General features: G+C 42.4%; 1 protein-coding gene across 3 annotated transcripts in view; it reads right to left on the reverse strand.

Moving 5' to 3' along the window:
• Nucleotides 1-357: 357 nt before the first annotated feature.
• Nucleotides 358-20,159, reverse strand: part of LOC139415377 (Golgi resident protein GCP60-like) — a 39,323-nt gene continuing 19,521 nt past the window's right edge. The window contains exons 2-8 of one of the 3 annotated variants that reach the window (XM_071163483.1): nt 7,886-8,027; nt 7,451-7,591; nt 7,189-7,326; nt 6,874-7,048; nt 4,643-4,862; nt 3,842-4,129; nt 358-3,538 (exon numbers count right to left, since the gene is read on the reverse strand). In XM_071163483.1, coding sequence (XP_071019584.1) covers nt 3,324-3,538; nt 3,842-4,129; nt 4,643-4,862; nt 6,874-7,048; nt 7,189-7,326; nt 7,451-7,591; nt 7,886-8,027 — 1,319 coding nt within the window. In that variant the 3' untranslated portion in view covers nt 358-3,323. The remainder of the gene's footprint in view (nt 3,539-3,841; nt 4,130-4,642; nt 4,863-6,873; nt 7,049-7,188; nt 7,327-7,450; nt 7,592-7,885; nt 8,028-20,159) is intronic. The other 2 variants (XM_071163484.1, XM_071163485.1) reach the window with 2 other exon arrangements.

Here is a 20,159-nt window from a genome sequence, read left to right on the forward strand (position 1 = left end):
TTAAAACACTTCAAAATGTACAGGAGTGTGGGCTTTCTTGATTCTGTCGTGTAAGTTGTCCATATAAAAACCCTCCCGAAGGAGTCTGGGGGCATCCTTAGGGCATGTGAGGGTAAAATAAAATGAAGGAGCGGACTGCAGCCCCTTATATGGGAAGTGGAGTGGCAGTTTCTCCTGTCTAGATGTGTGATTGTATCTTCCTAGACTGACTCCACCCTCAGGCATTACCATAGTGAGACAGTAATTTAAATAAAACCTTGGCGTAACCCCTTGACTGTAATAGAGTTGAACACAAACTGTAATTGTAGATGTTTTACATTTACATGTTTTAAATGTGAGAATAAAATGACATTCAGGTAATAGAGATGAACATAAGTTTAATCAATATTAAATATGCCAGATTCTTCTTTAAACGCTTAACGATCAAAAAAAGTCAAAGCAATACAAAAATGGATGAGCTTTCCCCCCCACATTTCATCCAGTCTTTCAGTTTACACTTTAGAGTTTGACTTTTTTGGGAACAATGTACATAATATCCACTTCTCCATACTTTGCAGTGCATCAACTCTCAACTCATGCCCCCCCATCTCTAGAACCCACACTTAAACCCATTTATATAATGATATACTTACAAGGCTAGAACAATCTGTATCATTAGGCTTAAAGTTGGTGAGCAAAAGTAGTTCAGACAAATGAACAGAACACAATGAAAGATCAACAATGGGGACTTTCTTGAACTTTGTGGCTCCTAACTAGCTTTACCATCAATAGTGCCTTGCATGATGTATTTCTCAATTTCTGGGTCAAAACCATTGCCACAAGTCAACCAGTACAAACTACAACTAGGAGACGGAGTTGGTGATTGGCTAACCGGTAGGCCTTACTCTATTTCAATCTCTTTCTGACCCCTGTTGATGTGCAACCAACCTCGGCACAGTGGACGTTATTAAGTGTTAAGGTAATGTCAGGCATCTTTGAATGGAAAGGAGACTTGAAAACCCATCAGAAACCAAACAATGGTCTGATTCATCGAAAAAGTAATTCAAAAGAAGAACAATTCATACAGAATGATCAGCTCCCGAGTTTGATTCCAGCCTGTATCACAACCGGCCGTGATTGGGAGTCCCATAGGGCGGCGCACAATTGGCCCAGCGGTGTCCGGGTTACGGTTCGGCCGGAGTAGGCCGTCATTGTAAATAAGAATTTGATCTTAACTGACTTGCCTAGTTAAATAAATATTTGTTTTTCTTTAAATAAACAAACCCTGGTGGCTGACTTTGACTTCAAGTGAAACACAAAGCATGCAGATGCAATGTGGAGGAACATCTGACTGGACAATACCAAATAATGGCAACAAGTTAAACAACTAAGAGATCATACAGTAAGAGTTAAAGAAAAACACACCTTCAGAGCTCAGTCTGAGTTCAGTTAGTAACTGATTACTCTCAACAAAGAGACATGGATGACTAGAGAGCTAGACGTGATCATCTCAGTTTATTAGCGATGGCAGACAGTCTTATTTGAGAGAAAAAAATAAATCGGAATCAATCCATCAATTAGGACAGAAAGATCAAATGCTCGAGAGAGGTCACAGTAAAACTCATCTTAAAGGGGAATGTGCAGTTGCATCATCCCTCTTCGGACTTCTGAATGAATGAAATATTCCCATTGATTCTTGAGGCATTTCCAAGTTAAATTCTTCATGACTTCAGTTCAACTGTCATAACCCATCAGAACTTCAAATATAAGCTTGTTTCACTCCAATGTTGGTAAACAAAGTAAATGTAAACAAGCACTATATATGGTTAAAACTATAATTGTAATCATGGATGGTCAGTCCTTGCAACCATAGCTCTGTCAATGAATTTGAGAGTGGTTACCTTTCTCCAGCCCTATCCCTCAGCTTTTTACTGAAACAGGGGTGGGGATTTCAATTTGTTATTGTTTCAACTGATGATTCCCTCTAAGTTATTAGCCGGCAGTTCGTATGTATGAAATAGGTTTAGCATCTCCAGTCCATGGACAAACTCAACACACACACAGGAGTGATCAATAGATGACAATGCCCAGTCTCCTTCAGAACAGACATGGGGGTGTCCCAATACGCCTTACTGGATTCCTTTCCTTGTCCCCTGTCCTTCATAGCCACTGATAGGGAAAGATGGGTAAGTTTCCATCCTTATAATTTTCACCTCTCATGTCCTTTGAGATCAGTGGCCATGAAGGAAAGGAAGCATCTAAAAGACTAAAGAGACATGTCTCCTGAAGCAGGGAGGCCACTGTTTGGAGATGAAATACACCCAAATATTATACAGACACAAAAATGATCCTACACTACAAGAAAGGGTGAATAATAAATATGAATTAAATGCTTTTTAGACACAATCTCACTTTTTTCAGCATTCCATTTTGAGATACCGAACTTTTCCATGTACATGTCATATCCCTCTTCCAACCCTATACCCCTTCTAACCCCTTGCTCTTCATCATCCTTCGCTCAGTAGAACAGTGTACAATCCCAAATGAATCCCTAGCCCCTCCCCGGTTTGCACTTGTGGCGATCTGAAAGGATTGCTTAGATAATATCAATATGATAATAGCTCCACCATGGCCTAGGACAGGCTATACTAGAAATTCTGCAATATTGTTATATTAAATCCAACCCTCTCAGACCTCCAGAAGTATGTAGCTGGTAGGAGCTAGGGGTTGATGTGGATTTGGGTGTGGCTCTTGCAATAGAAGCGTTGCCACTTGAGGAGTAACTGACTGCGTGTGTTTTAGTGTTACTCCGTGGTGGTCTATGAGGGACTCCTTCTGGAGTACAAAGGCATGGTGCTGTAGTGTAGTGTGTCACTATGTTTGGACTCCGTTTGACCAATGACTTCTCTCATTGGACAAAGCCCCAACCCTGTATGGACTTCAGTTGTGTTAAATTTGAACTCAGGTTAAGGAGTGTCTCACTCAGAGAGAAGCACAGCCATAACAATGACATGACAGGGCAGACTAGGGTTAGATGATGTTTGGGCAGGAAAGATGGCCTAGAGTTGATCTCTAAGAGCGAGAAGACGACAGGTGGTGAACACACTACAGGGTTAACTACCTCCCGGACTCCACAGGCTCCAATGAGGTGTAAGCACACACACACACACAGACAGGAGTCACACACACACACACACACACACACACAGAGACAGGAGTCCCATCTCCAACGGGAGTCCAACGCAACTCCATCGCCCTCTGGAGATCTAGTCCAGAACAGATAATCTCATCCCCCCTTCCTCTCTTCAAACACACACTCCCCGTCTCCTGTAGTCCCTCCAGGCTTATCTGGTGTAGTAGACTCTGTAGTAGACACTTTTTGACCTCCAAAGAGAGTAAGAGTTGTCGAACTTGAGAAGGTAGACCCCACGGCCAGGGTATTGGTGACTGCCGGCATAGACCTCCTCGTGACAGTCCCGCCGATACACCGGCACTATCTCATCCACCTGCGGCTTCCCTGCCTCTTTCTTAGCCTTCTCCTCCTCACTAGGGGGCTCACCTGGAAATAGAGGGAACGCAGACCATCAGGGGGGCTGGTCAGTAACTACTGGATCACACTACAAGATTATTATCATCTGGTCTGAGGTGGCTTTCAGTGAATAGCCGCCTAGTGTTTTTCTAGCAGTATGAAAGGACCATACACATTAACAATAAGGGGCTATGTTAAAGACATGAACAAATATTAACTATGACAAACAAGCAGGTATAGGCCCTCTCAATAGAGCTGTATCCTGGGTCTCACGAAAGAACCCCATAACATCCCATTAGAAATCCAGCAGGCATCTCATCTTCCTCTCCTCACCTTCCTCATCCTCGTCTTCGTCGCTGGACTCGCTGACGTGCACACTGACCGAGGCATTGGCGGAATCTGTCCACTCAAAGAAGACTCCGAAGCCGATATCGTAGTGGTCCGTGGCAAACTCCCAGAAGAGGTAGGAGCCCTCCTCGTGGGTGGGCACTCGCACTGTCACTACCTCGCCACGCCCCACTGTGATCACACTGTCCACGTCCTGCCGAATCTTCTCCTTGAAGTCCTTGATCTGGGGTCGCGTCCACATGGAGGGGGCTGCTATGACCGGGGGAGAGTCTGCTGGGGGAGAGGACGGAATGAGAGGGGCGTGTAAATATAACAGTGGCAGATTATGCACAATGTACATCCATTTCTCTGGTACAACATTTCAGAAAAATACAGGATACAAACAAATGTATGCTTTTGAGTAGTAAAAGTGACTTTCATTTTCACTAGATGAGGCAGTACTGGCTTTAGGGCTATACAGGCACACTGTCTCCTTGTTCTATGCAGGATAACAAAGTAGGCAGAGATACTCTGCTGTAACCGATGAATGAATTCCATGGTTTGATTACAAACCAGGAATTGGCATCTTCTGTCCTGGCCAGCAACTTCTTAGCCAATCGAAGGGTTAGGGAGGAGTCATTCACATATCCCTTACACCTATTCATCCATTTCTGATCCCCAAAGTCGCATCACCAAGTGTAGAGAGTAAGGCATTACATTACAATTTGGAATGTGTGCACGCTTGTGGATGCATGCATGTATGTCTACCTGGCCGGTGTGTGTGCGTGCATGCATGTGTGTTTGTACCTGGCCTTTGCGTGTGTGTACCTATTGGCCCATTCTCAGTGGCCTCCTCAGCAGGCTCTAAGCGCTCTGGCTCTCTGTCCGTGCCCTCAGAGTGGGAGTCTGACTGGCCATTGAGCAAGGGGACCTTCTCTCTAGCCGGGAGCGCTGCAGCTACAGGCTCACTAGTGGCCTCCAGGGTGGCCTTCACCACCGCATCCTCCTGCTGCTTCTGTAAGGCTGCCTGGAAGGGTGAGGGAGGGGGAACGGAGGGTCAATGCCTGGGAGGGCAGCAGAATTAAGACATTTCTGTACAATCTCAAACTTCTTCCCTTAATGATCACAAAAAAATCTCTTCATGAAAGATGAAAGACAACACAAGTTGATAAAAACTCTCTAATTAGGGAAATGTTTTAGTATCAGTGTTTAAAGACGTCCTCCAGCTATTTCTGAACTTTTCCTGTTGAAAAGCGATATCCCAAGTATAAATAGGGGAGAGTGTGGTAAGTTGAGCCAAAGGGGAAAATTGAGCCACCCTTGTTTCTAGGGAACCATACACAAAATTAATCAATCACCAAATATTTAGGAAGAGGTCATCATTTCCATGGACACTGAAGGAAGACACTACATGGGAAAAGTGGTAAGCAAGTTGGTGAAAATTGTTTTTTTGGACTAAGTCAAGTTAACTTGTGTTAGAGGTTTCATGATGCTTGTATCTAAACCAAAGTATGTACTTTAAAGATTCTAAGGTTCTATACATCAGTTGGGGTCTCTATTAGGTTCAATATGAGGTCCTAAACATAGCATGAAAGTGCATCCTTGTAGCTGTGTGGGCTAATTCCCTGAGTGTACAAAACATTAAGAACACCTGCTCTTTCCATGACAGTCTGGTGAAGCCAGGTGAAAGCTATGATCCCTTACTCATGTCACTTGTTAAATCCACTTCAAATCAGTGGAGATGAAGGGGATGAGACATGCTAAAGAAGGATTTTCAAGCCTCGAGACAATTGAGTGATGGATTGTGTGTGTGTGCCATTCAACAGCCAATTTGACAGAGCTTGAAGAATTTTTTTAAAAGAATAAAAGGCAAATGTTTCACAATCCAGGTGTGGAAAGCTCTTAAAGGCTTACCCAAAAAGACTCATAGCTGCAATCGCTGCCAAAAGTGTTTCTACAAAGTATTGACTCAGGGGGTGTGAATACTTATGTAAAATTAGATATTTGCAAACATTTATAAAAACATGTTTTCACTTCATCATTGTGGGGTATTGTGTTTAGATGGGTGAAAAAATAAATAATATTTAAACACTTTTGAATTCAGGCTGTAAAACAAAATGTGGAAAAAGTCGAGGGGTATGAACACTTCCTGAAGGCACTCTAGGTTAACAATTATATGAAAATATGTCTGTTAATTCATAGTGATTTTGCAAAAGAAAGCCACGCATTTCAATGCATGCCACTGGAACACCTAACATATGTCATACTTTGACTAAAACTACGACTTATTGGTTATCGTCTTTCAGCTCAGAAAAGTGGATTCCTACTGGTGTGGGTGTTTAAGAAGACAAAAGCGATTGTGATGGTGTTAAATTGTGTTTGGTTTTAAAAAGGTAGTGGTAATATTTTATTCAGTACAGACATTTGTAGGTGGCTTAAAAGAAAACTCCACCAAAAAACAATATTTTGGTATTTGTTTCATTAGTCCATTGTTGATATAGTCCCAACATGTTTTGCATGTTGTGCATGTCAGCAACTTGATTGCTGACATGCAAAACAAAACATTTTGTTACTATATCAACAAAGGACTAATGAAACAAATACCAAAAGATAATTTTGGGGTAGAATGGTCCTTTAACTTAGCCTGTCCTTTAGCTCAACAGACCCCATGACCGTGGTAAGTTGTGCCAAGAGACCACTGTTTTTGGACAAGATATGGTTTTCAAAACACATTTTTACATGAATTCTGATTATTTCTGGGGATAAACATCATCCTGAAATATATCTAGATATCTTTGTTAGAAAGAATACTATATTTTCCTTGGAGTGATGCTGAATGTAAAAAAAAAAAAAAAAAATTTGCACAACTTACCTCTCCCCTATAGTAATGTGCACACACTTTTGCGCAAAACAGTGCTTTTTTGACAACAGCAAACTTCAAGAAGTATTGCATTCAAGGAATTGGTCTGATGTGATGTCATTGTCCTACCCACTTGCTTGAGGAAGATGTGGAGTGCATAGAATGGTGTTGTGTGTACCTGTTGTTGTGCCAGCTGGACCTGGTAGAGCTGCTGCATGTACTGTTGGTAGTGTTGTTCCTGTAGCTGGTGTATGAGACCCAGCTGCTGCTCAAGGCTTTCTGGGTACTGCTGGGCAGCATACTGCTGGAACTGCACTGCCGTCTGAGCATTCAGTGCTGCCATGATCTGCTGTCTGCACACAGGGAGGGGGAGGATGGAGGAGAGAGTCAACTCAGCACCCTTCCTTCAACAAACACTGGACTACTGTAGAGAGGTAAAGCTGAAGCTAAAGAAACTGATAATCTATCATACACACACAGACACAGTACTCACTTCTGCTGCTCTACCCGTAGCCTCTCCTCCTCCTCCCTCTTCAGCCTCTCCTCCTCTTCGATCATCTGTCTCTCCTCCTCCTGCCTCTGTCGCTCCCTCTCTTCATCCTCCCGGCGCTGTCGTTCCTCCTCCTCCCTCCTGAGGTAAGATGGAAGGAAAGAGACAAAAACACGACAAACTTTAGTAAACTTCCTAAGTCCTAGGGTAGTTTCCACCATGTTGCTGTCATGGGCAGAAATGTCTGTCCTCCTGGACAACTTACCGTTTCCTCTCCTGCTCATCCTTCTCTATTTGGTGGGAGGTGACATAGGGTGCAAATAAATTACAGCATTTGTTCAACAGCTTGACAAACTCCACCATAGCCTCCTCCTTCTCCATGTTACCCAGAGCAGCCCACTCTTTCCTAAAGGGGAAAGAGGGATAGTATAGTTTTTTTTATACTGTAGATGTTAAATTCTCTCACTTTTGTTTATTTTACTTTCTTTGGCAATATAAACATATGTTCCCATGGCAATAAAGCCCATTTGAATTTAAATTAGAGTGGGAGATAGAGATGGGGGACAACTTTTTCACACTGAGCTGTGAAAAACCTGGATTCCAAACGGTTTCCTCACGTTTCCTGAAACACAGCAGCAGCACTAGTGCTGGAGCATCAGCTTTAGTTAAAGTCCCACACACTGGCGTGGGGGTGGTTTACCTGCGGTCATTTCCCAGGACGTCAAAGAAGCCCACCTCTGGAGAGGCGTCGAGGTTGTATGGCCCCAGTAACACCTGCTTGTGGAGGGCCACCAGACGAAGCTTCTCTTCATAGGTGGGGTGGAAGGCCTTGCCATCCTTATCTGAGGACAAGACAAACCAGCTTATGGGCTAGACTGCAAAACACTATCAAGGCAAATAATATGTTGATCAGTCATTGCTAGACAGGCCTATATTGGAAATGGCACACAGAACATCTTGTTGCTAAGCGTGTTACTAGCGAATGGTGACTGACATGTCCCTTTTACAGTGTATACAGTCAGGGAAAAAGTTAGCCATGTCGGACCTTTGTCGTAGAAAAGTCTCAATTTAGACCAGATCGAATGATGAGAGAAAGACATGCTCTCTAAATGTGCACTCCTTATATTGCCAATGCCCTTTGGGAGAAATTAACAATGACTGCAATGCACAGCTTCACTGAAGAATAGGAGAAGTCCAGCTTTAGAACTTGTTTACACAATGTTGTGACTATATTAAAGCAGAAATCCGCAGATTGTGGGTGAACCTATGCCTCCCCACTTCTTGCGTAGTGTTTTCACTTTGAACGAAAACGAGGCAGTTGAGCGCTGAGCCACCTTGGGCTGGACTTTTATGCTAGGTGTGTCTCTGTGCTAATCCGCCTACTCGAATGACCCTACTGCCCCAGAGCTGGAGAGGAAGTGAAAGTCACTTAAAACCAGAAACAAAGAGCAGACGGAGCCAACAAGCATCATTCTCTGTTCTTGGATCTGAATCAACTCAACCCCAAAAGATAAAAAGCAGCGAGAAAGACTGCTAATGACCAATCCATAAACATGATAAACTGGATTAATTTTAACCGATGGAAGAGTGACGGACATGGCCACCGTTCTCATGGACAGGTAACGTTAGGTAAGTGTTAGGTAAATGTTGGGTTGCGTTTTTAGCCTGCTAGCTACTAACCTTAGTGTGTTCAATGTTCAAGCTAGCAGCTAACAAGGCTACCTAACATCTGAATTTGGACTGTTTTGTACTCGAAGGAATCTAACGATACCATCATGTGGCAACACTGCATAAACCCCAACAAGATTGTTTACATGGTAGTGTCTCTCGTTTGTAGATGATAATGCTAACTAGCTAGGTGGTAAGACAGCAGTTTCTGTCCAGGACCACCCCCCAAAAAATGCTTATAGCTATACCATTTGGTCAGAGATGTTTCTGTACATTGCCAATTACTTTATTTTTTAATTGGCAAGATTAGCAAATGTAGGTACGACATGCCAGCAACAAACGCTGACACAACAATTCCAAGTATAACTGATTAAATTATGAAAGACAAGCATTGTAATTTTGAATTCCATAGGGTGTGGAAGATGTGTAAAAAAATAAAAAAAGCATTGTCTATCAACAATGACAAGCCACGGGTGTTTAACTTGGATGCAAAATTACTGAGGATAACAGTGCTGATATTGCCACTCCTATTTGCCATATCTTCAATCTAAGCCTACTAGAAAGTGTGTGCCCTCAGGCCTGGAGGGAAGCTAAAGTAATTCCGCTACCCAAGAATAATAAAGCCCCCTTTACTGGCTCAAACTTTTGGGGGGAAAAAACATGACCAGATACAATGCTATTTTACAGTATACAAATTGACAGCAGACTTTCACCATGCTTGTAGGGAAGGACATTCAACAAGCACAGCAATTACACAAATGACTGATGATTGGCTGAGAAATTCATGATAAAAAGATTGTGGGAGCTGTGTTGTTTTTTTCTTTGCGGCTTTTGACATTATTGATCACAGTCTGTTGATGGAAAAATGTATGTGTCATGGCTTTAGATCCCCTGCTATGTTGTGGATAAAGCATTACCTGTCTAACAGAAGGGTGTTCTTTAATGGAAGACTTTCCAACATAATCCAGGTAGAATCAGGAATTCCCCAGGGCAGCTGTCTAGGCCCTTACTTTTATCAATTTTACTTGCCTTGAAATTTCACTGGCCTTGAGTAAAGCCAGTGTGCCTACGTATGAGGATGACGCAACACTATACACAAGTGTTGCAGTGAAATCACTGCAACACTTAAAGAGCTGCAGTTTCAGAATGGTGGCAAGGAATAAATTCCTTAACATTTCAAAAACTAAAAGCATTGTAGTTGGGACAAATGATTCACTAAAACCTAAACAGCAACTGAATCTTGTAATAACTAAATGTGGAAATTGGGCAAGTTGAGGTGACTAAACTGCTTGGAGTAACCCTTGATTGTAAACGGTCATGGCCAAAACATGTTGATACAACAGTAGCTAAGATGGGGAGGAGTCTTTCCAAAATAAAGCTCTGCCTTCTTAACAACAGTATCAATAAGGCAGGTCCTACAGGCTGTAGTTTTGTCGCACCTGGACTACTGTTCAGTCATGTGGTCAGGTGCCACCAAGAGGGGCCTCGGGAAAAATACAATTGGCTCAGAACAAGGCAGCATGGCTGGCCCTTAAAAGTACACTAACAATAATATGCATTTCTTGAGCCATTCTCATGGCTCAAATTTGAGGAGAGACTGACTTCATCATTACTAGCACACAGCTCGGACAACCATGCATACCCCACAAGACATGCCACCAAAGGTTTCTTCAAAATCCTCAAGTCAAGAACAGACTATGGGAGGTGCACAGTACTACATGGCTACATTGAACTCTTTTCTACATCAGGTAACTGATGCAAGCAGTAGAATAGGATTTTAAAAAACGATACAAATATACCATATTGAACAGGGGGACTGGGGACTGTGCAGACACACACGTACACATGGATGTTGTATTGTAAATATGTGATAGTGGAGAAGTGGCCTGAGGGAACACACTAAATGTATTGGGTAAAGTGTTATGAAATGTAATGTTATATTTTTAACTGTATATAACTGTATTAATGTAGCTGGACCCCAGGAAGAGTAGCTGCTGCCTTGTCAGCAGCTAGATGGGGATCATTAATAAACACAAAATACAACATTTCTCAGGAAGATACTGGTGGAGACAGTCTGATTTCAAGTTAACCTAAGACTGCGCAAGTTGTGGTTGTGCAAACACCAACACTGAAGAATTAAGAAATGCTGTATACATATTCTGTTTTAATTTGTGATTCAATAATTATTTTGTTGGTAATATACCAAAATCGTTAGCCATGTTTGCCTGTTCAGCACATCGCCTGTAAATAAACAGCATTGATTCCTACCTAGTGTGAACTACCCACCAGAACCGGCCGTGATTGGGAGTCCCATAGGGTGGCGCATAATTGGCTCAGCGTTGTCCGGGTTAGACTGTCATTTTAATTAAGAATTTGTTCGTAACGGACTTAAAATAAATATCCAGCCTAGTCAGTCAAGTAAACAATGGCTCATCTGCATGACATATTGGTGGACCATGGGCCATGAAGTCATAGGATGGTACATTAGCTTCTTACACTGGTAAGAGCAAAACACTACATATAAACTCAGCAACAAAAAAAAAAGTCCTCTGTCAACTGCGTTTATTTTCAGCAAACTTAACATGTGTAAATATTTGTATGAACATAAGATTCAACGGACAAACTGAACAAGTTCCACAGACTTGTGACTAACATAAATGGAATAATGTTTCCCTGAACTAAGGGGGGGGGTCCAAATTTTTTTCAGTATCTGGTGAGACACCTGCATTAAATACTGCAGTGCATCTCCTCCTCATGGACTGAGATCCGGGCTCTTAGCTGGCTATGGCAGAACACTGACATTCCGGTCTTGCAGGAAATTCACGCACAGAACGAGCAGTATGGCTGGTGGCATTGTCATGCTGAGGGTCATGTCAGGATGAGCCAGCAGGAAGGGTACCACATGAGGGAGGAGGATGTCTAACCTGTAAGGCATGGCATTGAGATTGCCTGCAATGACAACAAGCTCAGTCCGATGATGCTGTGACACAGCGCCCCAGACCATGACGGACCCTCCACCTCCAACTCGATCCCGCTCCAGAGTACAGGCCTCGTTGCAACGCTCATTCCTTCGACGATAAATGCGAATCCGACCATCACCCCTGGTGAGACAAAACCGCGACTCGTCAATGAAGAGCACTTTTTGCCAGTCCTGTCTGGTCCAGCGACGGTGGGTTTGTGCCCATAGACAACATTGTTTGCCAGTGATGTCTGGTGAGGACCTGCCTAACAACAGGCCTACAAGCCCTCAGTCCAGCCTCAGCGTATTTCAGACAGTCTGAGCACTGATGGAGGGATTGTGCGTTCCTGGGTTAACTCAGGCAGTTGTTGCCATCCTGTACCTATCCTGCAGGTGTGATGTTCGGATGTACCGATCCTGTGCAGGTGTTGTTACACGTGGTCTGCCACTGCGAGGACGATCAGCTGTCCGTCCTGTCTCCCTGTAGCGCCGTCTTAGGTGTCTCACAGGACGGACATTGCAATTTATTGCCCTGGCCACATCTGCAGTCTTCATGACTCCTTGCAGTATGCCTAAGGCACGTTCACACAGATGAGCAGGGACACTAGGCATCTTTCTTTGTTTTTCAGAGTCAGTAGAAAGGCCTCTTTAGTGTCCCAAGTTTTCATAACTGTGACCTTAATTGCCTATCATATGTAAGCTGTTAGTGTCTTGACGACCGTTCCACAGATGCATGTTCATTAATTGTTTATGATTCATTGACCAAGCCCGGGAAACAGTGTTTAAACCCTTTATGATAAAGATCTAACGTTATTTGCATTTATACGAATTATCTTTGAAAGACAGGGTCCTGAAAAAGGGATGTTTATTTTATTTTTTGCTGAGTTTACCATCTATGTTATCAAAATCAATGTTTATTTGGCATATGCACAGGATACAGTGGGGGTGTATAAAGGGAATATGATGGTAGGAATTTTTTGTTCATACAAGTACTTTGAGTATAGTTATGAAATGTATTAATTCTCTCTCAAAACAGTGCGCATGTTCACACTATAATTTACTAATATTCCAATCATAATCAATATTATGTTATCAAAATCAATGTTTATTTTTCAGCATATGCATAGGACAGAGTGGTGTGTATACAGTGTCTGCCATTCTGTACCATTACCAACCAGGCAAGAACATCAGTGCAAGGGGCTTGGTAGGAAACTTTTGTTGATACAGAACGGCAGCCATTCTGTATCAACATTTAACCTTTTCCTGGTGAAACTGAAATGAAAATACAATTACATTGCGTTAGAATCAATACTATGAAAACTTGGAAAGGCCATTGACACTTGGGCTAATAATTTCAGTGATGTGATTTCTCTCTCTCGCATCAGCATTAACACTGCTGTAGTAACAGATCCACGGATGATTGGGACTACTTGCTGCATGACAAAAGACTTGACTCATGTAAAAATCCACATACAGTTAAAGTCGGAACTTTACATACACCTTAGCCAAATACATTTAAACTCAGTTTCACAATTCAATCCTAGTTCAATTTCCCTGTCTTTATTTTAAGAAAGTGAAACATCAGAATAATAGTAGAGAGAATGATTTATGTATCCCATTATCACATTCCCAGTGGGTCAGAAGTTTACATGCACTCAATTAGTATTTGGTAGCATTGCATTTAAATTGTTTAACATGGGTAAAATGTTTTGGGTAGCCTTCCACAAGCTTTCCCAATAAGTTGGGTGCATTTTGGCCCATTCCTCCTGACAGAGCTGGAGTAAGAGTCAGGTTTGTAGGCCTCTTTGCTCCCACACACTTTTTCAGTTCTGCACACACATCTTCTATAGGATTGAGGTCAGGGCTTTGTGATGGCCACTCCAATACCTTGACTTTGTTGTCTTTAAGCCATTTTGTCACAACTCTGGAAGTATGTTTGGGGTCATTGTCCATTTGGAAGACCCATTTGCGACCAAGCTTTAACTTCCTCACTGATTTCTTGAGATGTTGCTTCAACATAGCCACATCATTTTTGTGCCTCATGATGCCATCTATTTTGTTTAGTGCCTCATGATGCTGCCACCCCCGTGCATCACAGTTGGGATGGTGTTCTTTGGTTTGCAAGCATCCCCCCTTTTCCTCCAAATGGTTCTATTTTTGTTTCATCAGACCAGAGGACATTTCTCCCAAAATTCCAATCTTTGTCCCCATGTGCAGTTGCAAACGGTAGTCTGGTTTTTTTATGGCAGTTTTGGAGCAGTGGCTTCTTCCTTGCTGAGCGGCCTTTCAGGTTATGTCGATATAGGACTTGTTTGACTTTGTACCCGTTTTCTCCAGCATCTTCACAAGGGCCTTTGCTGTTGTTCTGGGATTGATTTGCACTTTTCACGCCAAGGTATGTTAATCTCTAGGAGACAGAACGCGCCTCCTTCCTGATCGGTATGACGGCTGCGTGGTCCCATGGTTGTTTATACTTGCATACTATTGTTTGTACAGATGAACGTGGTACCTTCAGGCGTTTGGAAATTGCTCCCAAGGATGAACCAGAATTGTGGAGGTCCACAAAAACAAAATTGAGGTCTTGGCTGATTTCTTTTGATTTTCCCATGATGTCAGGCAAAGAGGCACGGAGTTTGAAGGTAAGCTTTGAAATACATCCACAGGTTCAACTCCAACTGATTCAACTGATGTCAATTAGCCTATCAGAAGCTTCCTAAGCCATGACATAATTTTCTGGAATTTTCCAAGCTGTTTTAAACTTAGTGCATGTAAACTTCTGACCCACTGGAATCGTGATACAGTGAATTATAAGTGAAATAATCTGTCTGTAAACAATTGTTAGAAAAATGACTTGTGTCATGCACAAAATAGATGTCCTAACAGACTTGCCAAAACTATAGTTTGTTTACAAGAAATTTGTGGAGTGGTTGAAAAATGAGTTATAATGACTCCAACCTAAGTGTATGTAAACTTCAGACTTCAACTGTAATTCACAATTAAACTTGACAAGTAAAAGTGACTCTTCCACCCAAAATTGGGACAATTACATGACAACTGAACTTAAATAAAACACACACATACAAGGCAGGACATACAGTGCATCTGAAAAGTATTAAGACCCCTTGACTTTCTCCACATTATTACGTTACAGCCTTATTCTAAAATGGATTAAATAAATACAAATCCTCAATCTACCCACAATACCCCATAACGACAAAGTGAAAATAGGTTTGTAGTAAATTTTTTTTTTTACAAAAATACCCAATTTATATAAATTTGGATTATGGGTCAACTTTGAACATTGCTATACTAGAGACATGATAGATCAGAAGTAATACTATAGTATCTGAGGGATAATAGAGAATGGTTGTTATATCAGAAGTTAATTGTTATCTGTAGGAGTCAGATGGCTTTGGAATGTGTAGGGGAGACAGGTGGAGATCTTAGAACCACAGGAGAGGGGGGAATGTGTAAGTTTACATTATGTCAGGATATGTTATTGATATACATCAGGCATCCTATGGGAGGAGAAGAGAGAGTCTGGTATCAATAACCATGACAGCCTTGAGTTGGGGAGGAGTGAGAACTTTGGGGTAAAGGTCAGGTTAGATGAAGAAGGTTCTGTCTGGTAACAGAGATGCATTGGCTGTTCAGTTGTGGAGGAGACTCAGTCTCGGAGAAAGGGTTAAATACAAGTGCTTGTGTGAAATGTAATTTGTTTGAATCTAGCTGTATCGACCCTTTGGATAGAATTAAACTTAGTTTTGTCCGTGAGTTATTTACACTGAAAATTAGAACCTAACAATAAGTATTCAGACTCTTTGCAATGGGACTCGAAATTGAGCTCAGGTGCATCCTGTTTCCATTGATCATCCTTGAGATGTTTCTACAACTTGATTGAATTCCACCTGTGGTAAATTCAATTGATTGGCTATGATTTGGAAAGGCACACACCCGTCTATATAAGGTCCCTCAGTTGACAGTGCATGTCAGAGCAAAAACCAAGCCAGGAGGTCGAAGGAATTGTCCATAGAGCTCCGAGAGGCACAGATCTGGGAAGGGTACCAAAACATTTCTGCAGCACTGAACGTCCAAGAACATTAAATGGAAGAAGTTTGGAACCACCAAGACTCTTCCTAGAGCTGTCCGCCCGGCCACACTGAGCAATCAGGGGAGAAGGGCCTTGGTCAGGGATGTGACGAAGAAGCCGATGGTTCATCTATGGAGATGGGACAACCTTCCAGAAGAACAACGATCTCTGCAGCACTCCACCAATCAGGCTTTTATGGTAGAGTGGCCAGATGGAATCCACTCCACAGTAAAAAGGCAGTCCGCTTGGAGTTTTTAAAAAGGCACATTTTGGTCTGATGAAACCAAGATTGAACCCTTTGGTCTGAATGCCAAGCTTCACACCTGGAGGAAACCTGCACCATCCCTACTGTGAAGCATGGTGGTTGCAGAATTATGTTGTCAGGATATTTTTCAGCGGAAGAGACTGGGAAACTAGTCAGGATTGAGGGAACAATGAAGAGAGCAAAGTACAGAGAGATAATTGATGAAATCCTGCTCCAGAGGGCTCAGGACATTAGACTGGGGCGATGGTTCACCTTCCAACAGGACAGAGACCCTAAGCACACAGCCAAGAAAACGCAGGAGTGGTTTTAGGACAAGTCTCTGAGTGGCCCAGCCAGAGCCCGGACTTGAACCCGATCGAACATCTCTGGAGAGACCTGAAAATAGCTGTGCTGCAACGCTCCCCATCCAACCTGACAGACCTTGAAAGGTTCTGCAGAGGAGAATGTGAGAAACTCCCCAAATACAGGTGTGCCAAGCTTGTAGCTTCATGCCAAAGACTCAAGGTTGGAATCTCTACCAAATGTGCTTCAACAAAGTAATGAGTGAAGGGTCTGAATACTTATGTATTTGCAAACTTTTCTAAAAACCTGTGTTTGATTTGTCATTATGGGGTATTGTGTGTAGACTGACGAGGGGGGGAAAAACAATTTAATAAATTTTAGACTAAGGCTATAATGTAACAAAATGTGGTAAAAGTCAAGGATTCTGAATACTTTCTGAATGCACTAGCTATCAGCTCCCAGGTAAAAAGCCTACATGGTGCCACAGCCTCTCGTGAGGCCAGTACCAACCACACACAGCAGTTTGGAATGACGACCCTTTTGCCAGGTCCTACACCTCCAGGCCACAAACCTATGTGCTGCTCCTGGTTCCCACCTTTCAACACCTACTAGGTCATCAGAGCAGGTAAGACCGCATTGCATCTTAACGGGCCTGCTACAGAGGTTACATTTTCAATGGCTTACGTGCATTCTATCATTCTATCTTGTGAATTGAAATAATGAGACTAAGTTGATTTGGTTGGTTTCTGGTGTATCAGATAGAACGTCACATGGATACTTTTGATGGTGATGCATGTAGTGTAGCTGAAGGGTTAGGATGTTCGTCATCATCTATGGTTGACTTGGTTTCTTCCATCCAACAGGTCCAAACTATCCTGTGCATTATAGGTTGACATTGGGAAAACACATTTTTACGTCAATAGTACACGGAACATCGCAATGTCATTTCCTGTATACATCAGACTGCATCCGGTGCATATACCAAAAAAAGGTGATTTTGATCACATAATATTTATGGAACATGAGTACATTATAGCGAGAACACACACACCATTTATGAATTCAACCACTTCAATGCTGTGTTGACATTACCACCAAATAAGTCTGTCACAACAATGTCCTTTACATACAGTGCACTCAGAAAGTACTCAGACCCCTTGATTTTGTTACATCACAGCATTATTCTAAAATGGATTAAATAATTTCCCCCCCTCAATCTACACAAAATACCCCATAATGCGAAAGCAGAAATAGGTTTATCAATTTTGGCAAATATCTAAAATCACATTTTTGCAAATACATAAGTATTCAGACCCTTTACTCTGTACTTTGCTGAAGCACTTTTGGCAGCGATTACAGCCTTGAGTGTTCTTGGGCATGACGCTACGAGCTTGGCACACCTGTATTTGGGGAGTTTCTTCCATTCTTCTCTGCAGATCCTCTCAAGCTATGTCAGATTGGATGGGGAGCGTTGCTGCACAGCTATTTTCAGGTCTCACCAGAGATGTTCGATTGGGTTCAAGTACAGTCTCTGGCTGGGTCACTCAAGGATGTTCAGAGACTTGTCGCGAAGCCACAGCATGATGCTGCCACCACTATGATTCACTGTAGGGATGGTGCCAGGTTTCCTCTAGACGTAACGCTTGGCATTCAGGTCAAATAATTCAATCTTGGTTTCATCAGACCAGAGAATCTTGTTTCTAAATGGTCTGAAAGTCCTTTTGGCAAACTCTAAGCGGGCTGTCATTGGCATTTTACTGAGGAGTGGCTTCTGTTTGGCCACACTACCATAAAGGCCTGATTGGTGGAGTGCTGCAGAGATGGTTGTTCATCTGGAAGTTTCTACCATCACAGAGGAACTCTGGAGCTCTATCAGAGTGACTATCAGCTTCTCGGTCACATCCCTGACCAAGGCCCTTCCTCGATTGCTCAGTTTGGCTGGGCAGCCAGCTCTAGGAAGAGTCTTGGTGGTTCCAAACTTCTTCCATTTAAGAATGATGGAGGCCACTGTGCTCTTGGACTTTCAATGCTGCAGACGTTTCTTGGTACCCATCCCCAAATCTGTCTGACACAATCTTGTCTCGGAGATCTATTGATAATTCCGTCGACCTCATGGCTTGGTTTTTGCTAGGAAATGCATTGCCAACTGTGGGACCTTATATAGACAGGTGTTTGCATTTCCAATTAATGTCCAATCAATTGAAATTTAGCACAGGCGGACTCCAATCAAGTTGTAGAAACATCTCAAGGATGATCAATGGAAACAGGACGCACCTGAGCTCAATTTCTAGTCTCATAGCAAAGGGTCTGAATACTTAAGTAAATAAGGCATCTTTTTTATTCAGAATAAATTATGGGGTAGTGATAAAAAAAACTATTTAATCCATTTTAGAATAAGGCTGTAACATAACAAAATGTGGAAAAAGTAAAGGGGTCGGAATACACTGTACATAGAATGTGGAGACGTGCTATAACCATGTTAGATGTGTCATGCTAATGTACCATCCTAAGACTTCATTATCCCATAATTCCACCAATATGTCATGCAGATGAGCCATTGTTTACTTTACTGGCCATGATGGGTATTCATTCAGTTGGGTTAACTCTAGGTAAGAACCAATGCTGTATATAGGCAGGGAATGTGCTGAACAGGCAAACAAACTATTTTGGCCAATAACCAACTAAATAATTATTGGGTCACAAAGCATAACAGAAAATGCATACCTTTCTTACCTCTTTCAGTGTTGGAGTCTCAGGTTCCCTTGAAATCAGACCGTGTTCACCAGTATCTCCCTGGGAAATACATGTTCGTGTGATGTTACTGTACCAAATTGTATAGCTAGATACTTTTTTTTGGATTGGTCCGGTGCTGGAAATGCTGTCAACCACCTAGCTAGCATTATCATCTACAAACGAAACACTATCATGTCAACAATTATCACACCTAGCTTCAGCTAGCTAACGTTAGCTAGTTGAAATAAAGGCATTGAGCATCTTGTGGGGTTTATGCAGTGTAGCTGCAATAACATGATGCTATTGTTAGATTCCTTTGAGTACAAAACAGTCTGAATACCAAATATGTTAGCTAGCTAAGCTAGCTAGCTGTCTCAGCTAGCATGAACATTGAACACACGGAGGTTAGCAGCTAACATAACTAGCAGGCTAAACACGCAACCCAACACTTACCTAATGTTACCAGTCCATGAGAACGGGGGCCATGTCAGTCACTTTTCCACTTGTTAAAATGAATTCCATTGTTTATCCAGTTTATGGATTGGTCATGAGCAGTCTCTCGCTTCTTTTTCCCCTTTGGGATCAAGTTGATTCTGATCCAAGAACAGAGAATGATGCTTGTTGACTTCTGCTCTTTTTGTTTCTGGCGGCTGAAGCGTTAGGTTGCTAGTGACTTTCATTTCCTCTCCAGCTCTGGGGGAGCAGGGTCATTTGAGTAGGCAGGATTAGCGCAAAGACACACCTAGCCCACAAGGCCAGCCCAAGGAGGCTCAGAACTCAACCCCCTTGTTTCCGTTCAAAGTGAAAACACAACAAGAAGTGGGGTGGAACAGGGTCGCCCACAACCTGCAGATTTCTGCTTTAAAAAGGTGTATATCGGAAGCGATGGTAATGGCATTGGCTCAAATGTATTTCCATGCTTATCCATTGGCTATGAAATGTGTATGTGGTCTACATTCAATGGCCCTTCAAAGGAA

Source organism: Oncorhynchus clarkii, chromosome 8, assembly GCF_045791955.1.
Source record: "Oncorhynchus clarkii lewisi isolate Uvic-CL-2024 chromosome 8, UVic_Ocla_1.0, whole genome shotgun sequence".
In the NCBI taxonomy this organism is placed as follows: Eukaryota; Metazoa; Chordata; class Actinopteri; order Salmoniformes; family Salmonidae; genus Oncorhynchus; species Oncorhynchus clarkii.